The following is a 17,096-nucleotide window of genomic DNA, read 5'->3' on the forward strand; positions in this document are numbered from 1 at the left end:
TGGGGACTGGCTGACCATCACCTGTGGAAACGAAAAGGCAGACAAGGAGCATGTTACATGATTCCAGGCCTGGGATGAGGGCTGCCTGGGCAAGTGCATGAAACTTGGGCTTCCACGGGCACTAATCTGGGAGCAATGAAGTAAAGAATTCCCTGTAGGTGCCAGGGCCATTCGATCCAGGGTTAGGACAAGCAGGACTGTATGCTGAAAAATGCGGCACCTCACAGGGAGCAGCAAAGGTGATGGAGCCTGCAGGTCTGATGTTGATGTAGCTTCTGGTCAAATCTGTTTAATCTTTTGTAGGTAAACAGTATAAGCAAAACAAAAATAAAAAGCTAGACACAATATGTATAAAATCAAATGAGCAAGCAGTCAAGGTTGTTTTATTTTTATTTCATTATTAGCTAGAAAGACTTTCCAATTGGCAAGTGTTTCTTCCAAGAATTGCCCCACTGTGATCTCAAAAGTCCATGTTAACTCCTTTCTGGAAACTTCCTTTTCTCAGTTGTTGTATTCCTGAAGAGCCTGGGCCATGAAGAGTTTGCCTAAGTTTTGGGCAGTGAACTCCTTGATGTTCTGGCAGTAAGTGTTAATCTGGCCTGTGCATTTGGGAAAGTGAGAAAGAGTCACAATGTTCCACAAATTATAAAATGACCTAGAACATTAGGCAAGCAAGAAAATCCGCATAATACACATTCACCAGAATTTTATTTTCTTTTGTTTTGAATCAAGAGTTTATAGGAGTCAATTCTGTTATCCATACCCTTATAATAAAGAATGCAAATTCTTTGGAAAATAAGCTATCTTCCGCTCTTGGATACATGGAGACAGAAGAAAAACAATAGCAGTTAATTACGTATTAGCTATCAATCAAAAGGTACTGGCCGTGGAGCTCAGACACACGCCGTACTAAGTGAGAAGCAGTGCTGGCTCTCTTCAGTCAGGTACAAAGGAGATAACCAAATCAAAGAACTGCAAACAAAATGACCCACTTGACCCTGATGTGCACCGCCCAGTAGTTTTCAGGCTGTGCTCTGGAGATATTAAAGGTTCCGGTTCCTTTTCTGACCCAAGACAGAGCAGAGGCAGAGAGTCCCCATGAAGAATGGCATCCATCACTGCTTTTTAAGTCTTAAAACTAATGATCTAACCTGATGCAACATTTATGCAAGGTATTTTGTATATATAATACAATTCTGCTTGAATTGGACCTTAAGTAAGGAATATGTCTCGGTTACCCAAATGTAATTGTTATGTTCTAGAATTTGTGTTAAGAATTTGGAATCTGACCCCTCTCCCCGCCCATACACACAACACACACACACACACACACACACACACACTGAAAATGTGTAAATAGAATTGAGAAATGATGGAATATTACCTTTTGTTTGAGTGGGATTTTCATTCTAAAAAATCTCTCACAGGCAACCAGCTGATTTAATCAAACAGTATTTAACATTTATAAAGAAATAAGGTTATCACAGCTAAATAAGAGCAAAATCAAGTCCTAGCATAGGAAACAAGACTCCACCACTGAAAGGCAGTGTTAAATGGCAGATACTCCCAGACAAAGTATATCCAGAACTGCATCCCTATTGCTATAATAGAAGTCAAAGTAAAGGAAATCCTTTTCCTCCAGTCAGAAAACCCAGTTCAATTCCAACACCCACATACAGACGTGGGCTCAGTGCTGGGCTGGAACACGAAAAGTACGCAGCTTGAGCTGAATGATCTTCTGCATTATGGAACGTAAACATTTCTCCCGGGCTTCTCTGAAAGATGACTCGAATAAAACCTTCCCACTTTAGAAAGTTTATGATGCCATCTCAAAAATGTTTAGATAAACACAGAGTGAAGAAGCACTGAAAGGACCTTAGAAATAACAAAGACTGACAAATTCTTAAATTTCAAAATTACAGGTGCTAGATTCAAATTCATCATTCAACCATTTTAAATACACTAGCTTTTATGATGTATTTTTCTGTTTATAAATCTCTCCTTGTCTTCTGCTTCCTACGGAACAGAGGAAACTAGCCACACTCGCACTGGCCAACGATACCTGCAATGAGCAGAGAATCCATCCTGGCAGGAGGCTGAGGGGGTTTGAAAAGTTTGGACAGATCCTCCTCAGGCAGCGGGGGCTCCCCTCGACTCTGGCGCTGCATGTTCTCCTGCTGGCGACGCTGCTGATACTAAGATTCAGAGAAGAAATGATTTGGTTATTTTTCCCTACCTGAAGAGAAAAAACAAGACCTCCATCAATTACGCAATCAGCAAAACCCCACTGCCCTGAATTCCAACAATTTTATTCCAACGATTTTATAAATGGTAATCCATGTAACTCCTCCTTCTAAGAAGTTAATAAATATGGCAACAAAAACCATTTCTTTGTTGGAAACTCAGTGTCACTCTGAGCTCTAAGATACGGAAAAAGCAAACTGGTTATGTGGGAAACTGAGGGCTTAAAGGGCAAAGAAGCTCCTGATTAGTGAGTGAAAGGGATGATTTTACCATTTATGACAACAGGGTAGATGACAACATTACAAGTATGACTCACCTGCACTGCAGTAAGGAAGTAATTAACCACCACACTGGTGAATTTTTTCAACTTTATCCCTACTGACCAAAATGACAATAATGCTGATCATGTTGATATTGTAACATCATCAACATCATCATCACTATCATTATTATAGTAGTAAATACTTCTAATCAGCAGTGCTATTAGCTCTATAGCTAAGAATGAATATTAGCTTAGATAATGCTTCAAAAACTGTCAAACTGTGGCTTCCTAGGATTCTCAGAAGAGAAGGTGGGGATACATCCATAGGTATGGATCAACTACAAACTTACTGAGCAAATTACAATCAAGAGGTAACACTTATGGGTCGCTTACAACGGCAGAGGGAAAATACCACACACAGAGCCTTAAAAAGTCAGGTAATGAGACGCCAAAGTAGGCTGTAAAAAATTTAAGTCCTTGGGTTCCAAAAGAAGGAGATTACCTTGCTTTTTGCAAAGATCTCTATACACATTATAGGGTTTGAGGGTAGAAGCTGGACATATCTAAAAAGGGTTATAAATGGTGTTGGTACATATAAACATCAAATGCAAAATTTTGAGACATGTAACACTAGTTTCCAGAAACAAATGTCTCACAGGTGACAGATTTTCAATTTGCTACTCCAGGCTGCACCCTTTCCCTATGGGAAGAACCAGCAGGAAAATGGAATCAAGCAAGGTCCTTCTGTCCTTTTCCCCACCACCCTTTGTAAGTCTTTCATTATTGCCATCTTTACCACCCATGCTCTTTTCAGTTAAAAAGTATATACTTTATAGATCTATATGTGTTTTTTAAATCCTAAGTATGGTAACAACGAAGTATTCTAAATGATGAACATTGATATTTAAAAAAAAGTTTAGATAGAATAGTCTCAGAGCCGCTTAAATTGTAGTTACACTGAGAACTGTAGAGTTAACACCACCTACTTTAAAGTACATTTTCATGAACACACAGTAGTCATATACAAATGCTTTCACAGGTAAACATTCTGGAATCAACCTATCTATGAATCAAATGCTGGAAGAACACTTTAGAGCAATGCAGTCCAAAAACAATATTCCAGGAACTGTGAAAATCATGTGGCCTTCAAGAAACATGAATAAAGAAAAGGTTAAATGGCCACAGCCGTATATATGTGCCTATGAGAATATTCAGGTAGTTCTAGGGTTTTTATCTGTATTATACTATCTATTTCACAGCAGTTGGTCTATTATTTCCTATCAAAATTGCTTGCTCTTAATCACAATTGCTCAGTTTTTCAAATGAACTGAAGATTGCTAACTACGCTGCAATGAGCCACTACCAAACCAATTATAGTTAGTAAAGAAATGAGCTGTGACACTCCAGAATCTCTTTTGCCCCTGATTTTCTCAATAAATGTATCTCTTATTTGCATAACACTGCCATCACAATCTGAGCTTAATATACTGGCTCTCTTTAAAAAAGGTATTTTTAAGTACAACTTAGAAAGAATATGTGGTAATAAATACGATAGAGTTACTAGTTAACAGTCAATGCTTTATCAAATAGGACTTTGATCATTTTGAAGAAAACTCTAGAAGCACCATACTTAGAAATGAATTCTCTGACAAATTTTCTGGTAACACAAACCTGATGTTTCTGCTGCTGCTGTTTACTCGTGTTCCTCATGTATGTGTTATATTTAACTATATCTTGGCTCATTTCATCCACTCTGTCCATCAGCAACTGTAGATTCTTCCCCAAATGGTTGCTGAAATGTAAAGTAAATATACTGACATGTCATACTTTAAAGCTATAGATCTGCCACTGCTCTAAACTCTTCTGAGATATTAAACTGATTTGCCATTGAGTACAAGAATGGGAGCACACGATCCACATAAATGCAAGGGGACAGGAAAGAATGTGAGTCAGCTTGTTATCAAACTTTTCATTCTGAACCCACACCTGTAGCCACCAGAGTATCCAAAAGAGCTGAGCTTCTTATTATCAGAGCACACATATATCGGAGTAGAAGCTGTTAAACATATCTAGCAGGTTTTCTGTAATGTGTATTTTCTCAACAACGAAGTTTCACCCCAGCTCGGTACTCTTGCACCCTTGTCCTTAGCACCATCCCCTCCCCAGCTGTGCTCAGAGTATTTAAATCAGGAGCTTCGGAAAGGAGGAACCATGCAAAGACACTAAGACTTCTGGTACCTGATTCCTCTATCCAGCAGTTTCTAAAAGAACAATAATAGCATTTTTTCTGCAAAGTCAAATGAAGAAAAAGAGAAAATAAAAAAATCTCCTTTCCTCTTGCCCTTCCTAGAATCTACAGTACAGTCATTCACACTTCTTTTCCTCTCCAGAAATTTCTCTTGCAACTCATTTACCAAAATCATTTTATAAAGGGATGTTCACAGGTAGTGCAATGACCACCATATTCATTGATTTCTGCCTGCAACTATCTCCTACCATGGTCAAACCTGCTACTACAAATATGTACTCTAAAAAGAACTAGTAAACAAACAGTATTCACTCATTCATTTCAAGTAAGTATTAAGCACCTCTTATGTTCTGACTTTAGTGATTAGCAAACAGAGAAACAATAATGAATGAGACATTCATAGCCTCTATCTTCACTGAGCTTACAAATGATCAGGAGTGGGGCACCTGGGTGGCTCAGTGGGTTAAGTCCCTGCCTTCGGCTCAGGTCATGATCTCAGGGTCCTGGGATCGAGTCCCGCATCGGGCTCTCTGTTCAGCAGGGAGCCTGCTTCTCCCTCTCTCTCTGCTTGCCTCTCTGCCTACTTGTGATCTCTCTCTCTGTGTTGAATAAATAAGTAAATAAAATCTTAAAAAAAAAAAAAAAGATTGGGAGTGGGGAGGAGAAAAAAGGTAGAAACACTTTAGGTAGTACAGCTGCCCTATCTCTTTCCCTTATGGAGAGGACAGGCTGAATGCAAATAATTAGAAGGAATCAGCCAAGCAAAAAAGTATTCTAGGCAGAAGACAGCATCAGCATCAGCGCTGAATGCCTGAGATGGGTAAGATAAAAAGAAAACGTCCGGTATGGCTGGAGCACAGTGATAGGTCACAGAAGTCAGACAAACACAGATGGCAAACCATTAGCTACACCACAAAATGCCCCAATAACAGTGTGAATGAGATCCCTCAACTCCAACATAAATGGTGTCTTTGAGTTGTATGTGTTTGTGATATATGTTGTCTTAAATTTTTAAAAAATGACCACTCTGGCTGCTACGCACAGAACAGACTGGAGAACAGAAACCAGGGGATTAGTTAAGAGTCTACTGTGAGTGCTGGCAAGGATGTGGAGAAACTGAACACCCAGACACTGTAGTGGGAATGTGAAATAATGGTTAAGATGGTAGACTTTATATTATGTAAATTTTAGCTCTACTTTAAAAACTACAGACACACACACATTCCCAAGCACACGGAATCTGCTGTGGTACTACAGAGAGAACAGCGGTGGCTTGGACGAGGACGGTGGCAGTCAGCATGGGAAAGCACGAGAAAAACGGGCAGAAAGGAGACAGAAATCAAGGCTGACTCCCACTTTCCTGGCTTGAGCATGCCAGCATGCCAGAAGTTGGTTCTGGCATTTACAGAGAAGGGACAGGCTGAGGAAGGAACAGACTGGGAACGTTGGGAATAATGAAAGTAAATCCAGTTAAGTATGATCCTAAATGGACAGTATCTGTAACCTGGAGAAAATTAGCAAGTTTTGGCTCTTTCTTAAATAGCAGAAGATACAGAAATGGGGTATGTGTGTAAATAAATGTACCCCCCAACCTCAGGTCTGGCACTATCTTTATAACCTTGGCCCAGTGATTTGGCCTAATTTTAATCTTTTCTTCAAATGTTTTACTTTTTTAAAAAAGTGTTGTTGTTTTTTTCTAATTCAGTTTTCATATTTTTCTTATTCCATTTTAATTTTGTGAATCATTTTTTAACTTCGAAATATTTCTTTTTCTTTGGAAACAAGATTAAGTATTGTTTCCGTTTTCTTCTAATTTCTTTTTTTTTTTTTCCCTCCTAATTTCTTAACAGCTTGATTTTAACTCACCTCTAATTAAGTGTCTGGGCCTATGGTAAAGGTAAGCAAATAAAATGATTCTTTCTACCAAGCAGCTAGTCAAATGTCCAGATCCACTGATTATATAGTGACACTGTGTTCTAAACACCTTCTACATTAACATTTAACAATACTCTGTGGTCTAAATGCACTCTTTCAATACACTCTATTGAGTACATACGTACTTTGCTAGTCACTGCATCTGACACTAAGGATTAAACTATGGGAGACATTGCTGCACTCCACCCGTCCTAGTGAGAAGACAGGAATGCACACAGATCAACACCACACAATGGTGTCACTGCTCTAACAGAATGGAAGCATGAAATATAATGTGGCAGAGCCAGATGAGTTTCCAGATTATCTGACTGCTGAATTTAGAGTTTCTGAAGAGAAGCTAGAGACAGGGAAGGTAGGAGGGACATTGCCAGACACTGGGTGAAGGCAGTGTGTTTGGACACTTTGGCATGAAAAGCATAATGCCTTTGAAGAATTGCACAGAAGGGCAGGACTGGGAAAAAAGAAAGCAGTGAAACTAAGAGGCAGACAACAGTCATAGCACAGAGAATCCTGGAAGCCAGGTCTAGAAGTTTGGATTCTATTCTAAGGCCAACGGGGAACCGGCCAAAAAGTTAAGCAAAGGAGTAATATGATCATACAATTTGCATTTAGCAAGATCACTATAACGAAAGAGGAAAAGGTTAAAAGCAGGAAGTAAGGAGACTGTGAAAGTAATCAGGAATATAAATAATGAAGCCCTTGCCCTAAGGTACCAAAAGACACAGAAATAAAATGAAATCACCCCAGAAATGTACACATGAGAAGACAGACACTGAGGAACACTGATCTTCAGGGATGAGCAAAGAGCAAAGAGGAACCTAACAGAGTTGCAGTTGCACAGACTCCAAAACAAGATATTTCAGAAAAAGAGTCATCAACATAACAAATGTTTAAGTGTCTACAATACCCAGTAACACAGTGATAAAGTCATCCTTTGTGACTTCAGTGAGAGCTCTCTAACAACACAGAGTAGATGAAACACTAGGAAGCCTGACTATAAAAACAGATAAATGCAGGGCGCCTGCAAGGCTCAGTCGGTTAGCCACCCAACACTTGATTTCTGCTCAGGTCATGGATCTCGGGGTTGTGAGACTGACTGGGTCCTGCATTACGCTCTGCCCTCAGTAAAGTCTGCTTAAGACTCTCTCTCCTTCTTCCTCTGCTCCATAACCCCATGCCACACTCACTCGCATGCACTCTCTCTCTCTCTCAAATAAATAAATGAATCTTTAAAAAAAAAAAAAAAGTGAATATGAACAAAAAAGGTGAGAGGAAATGGATAATAATGGCATGAGGTCAAAAAGTGCCTTTTTTGGTAACTTTGTTTTTTAAGATGAGGGAGACTTACATTTAAACATCCTCATTCTTGAGAGATGGGTGTTCAAATATTTAGGGGTTAAAAGTCATGTCAGGAATTTACTTTCAAATGCTTCAGGGAAAAAAAAAAAGTTACGCACTTATGTGCAAAGTTAGAGAGCAGGTACAAACGTGGCAAGACAGACCACTGGTGAATCTAGGCAAGAGGTTTATGTGTGTTCATCAGATTGTTCTCTTTCAACCTTTCTGAGGAGTTGAACATTTTCATTTTTTTTTTTAACGGGAAAAACAAGTCCAAAAACCTGCTCTCCAGTATGGAGAGCAAATGAAGGTATCTTAAGAAAGAGAGTGTAGAAGAAGCCAGCTGTATCCTAAGATGGCATGATGGACAGGAAAGGGACAGTCTTAAGGAGGGGCACCAACCCTTTCATTTCTACCAATGGAAGAACTGAGGACCAGAGAGCAAGCAAGAAATGCTATCATTACTAAGCAATTACTTGTTAAATAAGTCATTTATTTGCTTAAGTGCAGAAGGAATTCAGAGAAGAGAAAGAACACCACAAACCCTATAAATGCGCGATTGGGTTGGGGAGAGGGGAAGGTAGTGACACTGGAGAAAAATCACAAAGGCAAGTTAGTTACTCCATACACAAAAAGAGATCGATCTATTATTTGGTCCCACACCTTAACTCCTAGAGACTGACTACACTGATGACAGCAATGAGAAAGGCCTACTAGAATAGACCCTGTCGATCTATACCCAAAATGTCCTTAATATATAGTACTATCGTTATATATTATTAAATATATGTAATTAGTGAAAGAACACAAGCACAAGATAGGTGGCCTTTAAACATTTTGTAACATTTTTATTACTACAAAGTTCTTCAAAAATATACCCAATAAGGAATACTCAAAAATTTGTACAACAGATCTTGAAGGGCAAAAGGAATTAAAATAATACCTATTTCAGAGATAAGATTCATAAATGGACCAACTCTATGGGGATCTTTTCAGTGCCAATTCAGTCAGAATTCTGAACTAGGGAGTTACTATTAGGAGTCTCAATAACACAGCCTTTTCTTTTATTGTCAAGGAAACAAAGAACTGAAAAGCAGCTCACTAATACAGATGTGAATCAAGACATGCAGTGAGAAGTCTGCTCTGGCTGCAGTATCAATTTATCCTTAATGTAGAATGCCCACCCTCAGTTTACTTGTTTAAAGAGGAAATAAAAAGGAATTGTTTCTTCATGTGTGAAAAGCTGAAGGCTTGGATATAAACACTTTAAAAAATTGATAAAGCTGTTATGAAACAGCCATCGCTTAGAACTTCCATTCAATAAAATTAAAACTAAAAATTAAAATTTTTTTTAAATGAAAGGAAATGTAGTATGTTTTATTCACAGCCTAGAACAAATATATCAGGTAAACCAAAAAAGTGGTATCCACATACGGGTTATAAGAAGTAAAACCAAGCAAAACTTGAGGAGCTTCTTGGGCATGGTTTCTGATGTGGCTGCTTAGAAAAAATTTTATGGTGCCAGGCCTGACTACCATCATGCTATTGATGTAAGAATTTAAAATCTGAAGTGCGCCTGGGTGGCTCAGTGGGTTAAGCGTCTGCCTCCGGCTTGAGTCATGATCCCACCATCAGTGAGATGGAGCCCTGCGTCGGGCTCCACCCTCAGTGGGGAGTCTGCCTGAGGTTCTCTCCCTCCCCTGCTTCCTTAGCCCCCTCCCCCGCTTGCATGCTCGCTCGCTCACTAACAAATAAATAAATCTTAAAAATTAATTAAAATTTGAGATGTACAAAGGTGATATTTCCATCTTTTAGACGAGGGCTATCAGTCTGGATGAATGTAACAGCCCTTCAGTATGCGTACTGCTTCAGGGGCTGCTGCATTTTTTTCCTTCCAGCAGGAACACAAATTTACCTTTTAAATTTCACATGAAAAAGAAAGGGCCCCTCTTTCTGTTTCACAGAAAGTACAGAAGAATATAAAAACCGTAATAAAATATTTGTCTAAATCTTAATTGCTATCGCAAACTGGGAACATCTTCGTGGTTATTATAAATGATGTTTTGGACAAACAGACACTACAGACCAGCTCACTGGTAACTGAAAGCACAAAAGGGCTACACTTGTTTTGTATGCTCAATAAGCCTGGGAAAAGCTGAAGGCATAAATTATATAAGCAAATGCTTTCAGGTAGTAAATTTAAAATTATTGTATAACTATATATACTTAATATATCAAATTGTAACCTTGCGTGCTAAAGAATGTTCTTAGTGCAATGCTTTAAATACAGGTGTGCTGAGTGTTTGTAAAAGCAATAAAGAAAAGTATGACCTTCTAAGAGACAAATTAAAGGACTATTATGAATATATGTTTGCAGTCAACAGTACACTCTTCAGTGCCAAATTAGCCTCGCAAGCTGGCTGTATCACTTAGCACTCTGCTTACCATGCAGCTTCCGTCTCCTTCCTCTGCACAGACTTTCCAGCGGCCCTATGATGGAGTCATGCAATACAAAGGGGCACTTCAAGCACGGTCCTACCCATCCCAGAGCAGGGAGAACAATACTAGGCTCTCTGGTCTTCCTGGGTTTACCCTACTTGTCTTATAACAAAGAAGTACAAAGTCTGTATGTTCTTTTGTGCAAGCTTCTCTCTGCATTTAAAGAAATCTGATAAACAACTGAGCCTCTATTCCAAACTGGTTGCGTAAGAAAATATACCTTGTTTTTTTCAGTCATCCAAAAAATGCATATAGACTGACTACCTACTTCATTCTACAGGTCTGCTGCTAGCACTCTCCCACTACAAAGCAATCACTAAGATCAAGCTTAAAGGGCACTTAAGAAGAGCTATACAGATGATTCTGCCTACATTTTTATTAAGAGAAATAAATGCTAGGAAAGGAAACATTAATTCCATAAAGGAAATGATCTGTTTGGAACACCTCAGTCACTTTACCAATACAGTAAATAATACCCAGCAACAAGATAGCTAAAGCAGTCACAATGGACTAAGTTATGTCAGCCCTGTCTAAGATAGCAAAAGCCAGTGTCAGGTTCAGAAAATTCTGATTTCAGTTAAAAATCCACGCTGGAAATTCACTACTAATAGAATCTGCACCTGAACAAGGCAAATGCCACCAGTAAAACAAAGAAGCATTTTCGTATTTTTCCTGAGCATTACTAAATATCCGGACATGATACTATAAAGCTTCCAGGGACAGTATACAATAAATAAAGCTAAGCCCCCCATGAAAAAACCCTCCTCCATGGGCATTTGCCCTATCAAAGCAAAAAATAATACAGCAAAGACATCAGAGGGTTCTTATAACAGGAATTATTAGTATTCAAATACTGTTCCACTTTGTCAGTCTGGTCTTTTTCCTGGGATCTTAGCAGGGCTGGACAAATACTACATGTCATTATGTATGTCTAAAGAACCTAAAAATGTACTTGGGTAATTCTTTTCTTGATCTATGGGTTAAATTCTAAGTGAAAGAATCTTTTGCAGAAAGTGATTTAAAAAGGACTTTACATTAGGGCCACTTACCTGCTAGCAAGACTGAGCAATTCATGTTTATCTGCGACAGCTGACTTCTTCTCAAGCTCCCACATTAGGACGTTGATCAGATGTGAATTTTTAATTACAATCGGCACTTCTTCAAACATGTGCTCAAAGGTGATATTTCCCTTTTTCAATCTGTGAAGCATGTTAAAAATACTTTAGTCTGGTGGTCAGAAATAAGTGTTAAATGGACTATTTCATACATTTTCCCTAATTACAGGCCCTCTCCAGGATCTTTGTTTCAGTAGCACTCTTTAAAAAGGAGAAAGAAACTAGCTTTACAGAGTCAAGCATAAGTCGAATGATTTGAATAATACTGAAAACAATCCAAGTTTGAGCTATAAAGCCCAGAAAACAAGATTCTTGGCAGAAGAAACTATTCTTCCTTTCTAATCAGGTATCTTCAATATTTCCCTGATACTAAAATGTAAATGTCGTGGGAAGTTATGCTATATAATCTATTTCTAAAACATTTAAAGTAAAGAGCTATAACAGAGATGTACTTCGATTCTTGGAAAATTCATTTTAAAAGTCTACCAAATGAAAGAAATTAACAACTAGCAGAACACTCACAGGATATCCTATATACAATGGTTCGGAAGACAGCAAGAATGCAATTTCTCGTTAATTTAGTTGTAACTATCATACCCAGGAATTGTTCATGAGTTAGCATTTAAAATCTTTTGCACCTTAATTTCTTTAGAAGCTATTGGGAAACTAGCAAAAAACTGTCTGCCCTACCAACACCAAAGCCAATAACTTTAATTTAATAAGAAATCAAAATTCCCATAATTAACAGAAAATGAAAGAATTCTGAACTTTTAAAAATTTAATGTAAATATTCCAATGCCATCATGTAAGATCATAAAACAGCTTTACCAATTAATTCTCTGCATACCTATCACCCATAAAATTTCCAAAATGCCACATTCCTTACTGATACCTTAAAAGGTTTACCTCCTTCCCATCCCCACCCCCATGAAAACAGGCGCTCAGAAAGACAGACATACAGCTCACAATCATCCTGACACAGAGCTCTTACAGTCTGACAGCCGCCGGTCACTCATCCCACCTCCCTCTATCTGATCATTATTTTTCCCCCTCAAATTCAGCAGCTAATTAATTCCCACTCCAACTGAATTCAACCCTAGTGAGAACAACAGATGAGACATTCCATAAAGAACAGTTTAAACATGGAAAGGGAGAAATCAAGTGGCACTCAGCCATGCGAAAGACTTCTACCGTCCACATGGCAAAAGCATTACTACACCACCAGCACCAAGGATTCAATAAATGTGGCAAACTAAAATCTTAAAAGGAAAACAGTCAATGCATTACCATACGCCTCATAGGCCCCCAAACACTTACGCTTCAGGAGAAAAATCTTTCTCTTTACAAACTTCCATTAGTTTAGGAGTCAGTCTGTATGCTTTCAGCGAGAGAGACCCTTGAGCAGTTTTTATGGGATCTCAAATAAAGAAAAGAGAAAGAATTTACTAACAATTTGGTTACTGCCCATACTTTGCTTGAATGAGACTGGTTCTAGGCATACTGACACTTACCATACAATCGTTACAAAGTGAAGATCAAAATAAAAGATCAGAACTCAATTTGAAGCAGATTAAAACCAGTATAGCATATAGTTAACTAAGTGAAAATGTAGGAACCCTATCACCCTACTTGAAATTGATAGAATAACTTCCTCCCTAACATAAAAAAAGAAGATTCAAAATGCAGTTATTTTCAAATCTATTTGTCAGCCTGAACCAGAAATCTTGATGAAAATTAAATATCTCGTATGTTCTAAACACCTTATATTCATCTTGTATAATTAGAAAAAAAATACTAATGAATATTAAATGTGAAAATACACTGCATGCATTTGTGTAGTTCAGTCAGCTAATTTAAATAAATAGCCCTGCAAACAAAATTTACCCATCCTAGTAATCACTGTCCAAACTTTTTGGTTAAAACGGCTTCTACAAACGAAATGACTAAAAAGAGCTATCACAAAAGTGTCTTTTTCGTTTCAGAGAAATTCATTTTGTCAAAACTAGCTGCTTACACACTCCATGAGTAAGGGAGCTCAGCACTCGCGGCATGATAACGGCTCCGGCGTGCCAATACTCGCCTAAAACCTGTGTTAACATTCATGTTGTCTGAAACTTAACACAGTGAAACTTTTAGCAATAGGTGATAAAATGAAAACCAAAATAGATTGAAACAAGTGGAAAATTCATCAAGGTCTGATGATGCAATGTTTCCAGCCAATATAAGTACACTTTAACAACTTGTTCTTTACTGTAATCCAATTGTTAACATACTGAAACAATTTTGGGGCAGCTCATAAGATTGATCGTATTCATTAGTATTTTTTCTGACAGATACTCAGGACGTTACATTTACTTCTCAGCTGGAAACTATATGCGAGTCTGCCAGATATGGCAAACTGTGAGTGTTTGGGGAGGGGGAAGGCTATAAAGCTGTTAAATTGCCTACAGTTCTGATACAGCACAGAACATCTGGTCTGGAGAGCTTGAGGAAACACCATTAAACAGGCCGAAAAGAAAAAAATCTTTGTGCTAAGAAACAGTCCAGGTTTTGTACGCTGCTGTCAGAGGTACAAAAAAAAACTTGGCACACTGTGTTATGATTGGTCAGTCACGTACAGAGCCAGACACTCTAGCAATTGGGGTTTGTTAGACATCTGGTCTAGTTCCACCAGCCCCTTCAAATGAGGGAGGGGAGATGGAGGAATAAAAATGAAGCAGCTACTCCAGCATTCCAAAATGTACACATCAGGGCTCTGATAGCAAGAAAAATAAACAGAAAGAAGGAAACCCTGTCTAGACGTAGCTGCTGCGGAGGCTGCTGCAGAAACAGGGTTGGTATTTACTTGGAAAGGCCTGCCAGGCCGCTCGTAGAGGCAAAAAGACAGAAAGCAAAAATAGTAGTAATAACATTAAAGGAAGAAAAGAATAATAAAGGAAACTCCTACTAACCGTAAATGAGAACGACAGATTCTTCAATGGCATGCTGGTAACTGAACTGAGAATCCAGGAGGGCTCGGGTGACGAATGAGCCATAGTACGTGGACTGGTACCAGCCCACGTGGAGGTGGTCGATGTTGACATGGCGGAGGCTGCGCATCATTTCCATCTGATATTGAACTAGATGACAGGGAGGAGGGGGTAAAAGAAAAACTATTTAATGATGCCACAAATAGTAAAAGCGAGCCTTTTGGGAAACAACTTTTTACACAACTATTTATTAGCTAAAGGGAAGAGGTTTCCAAATTTAAAATTCATTCAGTTCACATGTACTGAAAACGAATTTAAGCTTTCAACTCATTTCAAATCACTGAAACTTTCCTTTATTCATTAATGAAATAACATACTGTAGAAAAGTTACTAAAAACACAGTAATAATCCCTGTTCTAAATAAGAAATTATTTATTAAATGTGGTTACCCTCCCTTCTTTATACTCTTAAAAATAGTAAGTGTTTAAGAAAAAATTTATATAATTGCTAAACTAGTTGCTTTTAGACATTTCATTTGAATTAAAAAAGTGAGAATACTTATCAATGTCTTCGTCAACAGTTTTTAGAACTAAGAAGTTAAAATCACCAAGAAAATGAATAGGAAAACAATTAACTACCACATTATTTAAATATGAACAGAATATAAGCTGTAGCTGATTTAAAACTTAAGAATTCATTTTTGCCTTCATCTGGTGCCCCCTGCTGCATATGCTAAATTTTAAAAAGAATTCTTTTTTCTTGTTTGTGTGCTCTTTTCTGTTAAGTAACAGATATTAATTTTTCATTGGAGTTATAGGTTAATCACCATGAAAAGGTTGAAAGACTTTTACTTTCATCAAGTTAATGACTACAATGTATATTAACTTAAAGCAATATTACTAGAATAGGTGCAAACTGAGACTATGATAAGTAAAAGATTTTAAAAAGCAATACAGCCCAATAATGAGTAGCAAATATGTAACAGAGGAGAAAATTCATAGTCAACATAATATCTGAATTATTTCTATTATAATGAATGTACAACTATGTGGAGTGAATATATTTGCTTAACTTGGAATCTAACCTTTCCTTTTTAAAACTCTTGATCAGGTTTTAGCAAAAGTAAAGTTATATGCCTGTCATTTCCTTGGTTGGTTATAGCACTATGGTTTTATAAAGCAAACAAGATTCAGGATCATAAAGCACAAAAGAACCTCACTCAAATGGTCACAATCTTATTTTAAAACATTTGTTACTAGGCAAAAATATTATAAATCTGCTTATTCCAAGGAAGGTTATATTTATCATAATAAATGTGATAGCCAACTTTTCAGATACTTAAGAATTTGTTTTTTTTTAATTTTTCTTCTTATATACAATATGATGGCCTCAAGAAGCAGCAGTAGAAAAATAGTATGATAATCTTTTATCAATTACATTTTATCTTGAATTTTTGTCTCTCTAGGACATAACAGACCTCCTTCCCACCTAGCTTAACAGATTCCTACATATCAACCACATAAATATAGTTTAAAACCATTGCTATGGCCTCTTTCTGCTTTAAAATTCCCTCTTTTAGTAAAATCACTCATTTGACTAATGGAATTTAATCAAATTTAACTTACAAAAAGTTCCAATATCACAAGTGAAAAAGGAGCTAGTACGATCTAGCACGATTCATTTTAAAGGAATAGGGAGAAGGAGATGGGGAGAGATTACCAAGCAACTGACAGTACAAACATGATTTTACAGAATGATTTTTTTTTTTAAATCAGTATTTCCAAACTATCTGCCAATGTACAATTTAGGTATAATATAAGCATAAGTTAGATTCAATTTGCAACAGTAGAAAAAAAAGAAGACTTGGAATCTTGAGATCTAGGTTCTCATACTAGCGCTTAAGATTTTCCCCATGAGGAATCTTGCTGTCCAGTTAATGATCCTTTTCTGATGCTCAGCCTTCCCATCTCCAGAAAGACCAGAGAGAACATCACAGTCAAAATGCTGTGACTCCACAGCGTTGATTAAATATGCTAATTATAAGTAATAATTTTTCTAGAGGCTAAAGTAGAGACTCTAGCATGCATTAATACTTAAAAAATGCATTTCTCTGGGAAAAAGACTGCAATCTTAATATGTCTCTCCCCAAACTGCCTGAACACAATAGATTTTATAATAGCATTTTCAGGATGCAAGAGGTAAAACAAACTCTATGAAAATGCTATTATAAAATCTATTATCACAAACTTATTTCTTATAATTATATAATTATGTTATATAATTATAATTTATATAATTATATGAAAAATTATTGTAGCAAACAAATTCCTTCTTTACCCAGAATCTTTTCTACTTTACAGCCCCTTAGATAAGAATGAAAATGAAGTATTCCTCTCAGCTAGAAAGAGGCTAAGGGATAGGAGGCTTGTCACTCTATGGGAAATACTACTGCTCCAATGTATTTACTTCTTAAGAACTGAGAAGTA

At 37.4% G+C, this 17,096-nt stretch overlaps 1 protein-coding gene across 1 annotated transcript in view; it reads right to left on the minus strand.

Moving 5' to 3' along the window:
* Positions 1–372: 372 nt before the first annotated feature.
* Positions 373–17,096, minus strand: part of EIF3H (eukaryotic translation initiation factor 3 subunit H) — a 98,371-nt gene continuing 81,647 nt past the window's right edge. The window contains exons 3-8 of the mRNA XM_004743470.3: positions 14,593–14,760; positions 12,959–13,058; positions 11,576–11,725; positions 4,178–4,298; positions 2,063–2,195; positions 373–599 (exon numbers count right to left, since the gene is read on the minus strand). Of these exons, the coding sequence (XP_004743527.1) occupies positions 502–599; positions 2,063–2,195; positions 4,178–4,298; positions 11,576–11,725; positions 12,959–13,058; positions 14,593–14,760 (770 nt within the window). The 3' untranslated portion in view covers positions 373–501. The remainder of the gene's footprint in view (positions 600–2,062; positions 2,196–4,177; positions 4,299–11,575; positions 11,726–12,958; positions 13,059–14,592; positions 14,761–17,096) is intronic.

Source organism: Mustela putorius, unplaced genomic scaffold, assembly GCF_011764305.1.
Source record: "Mustela putorius furo isolate JIRA1106 unplaced genomic scaffold, ASM1176430v1.1 tig00000228_pilon_pilon_pilon, whole genome shotgun sequence".
Classification (NCBI taxonomy): domain Eukaryota; kingdom Metazoa; phylum Chordata; class Mammalia; order Carnivora; family Mustelidae; genus Mustela; species Mustela putorius.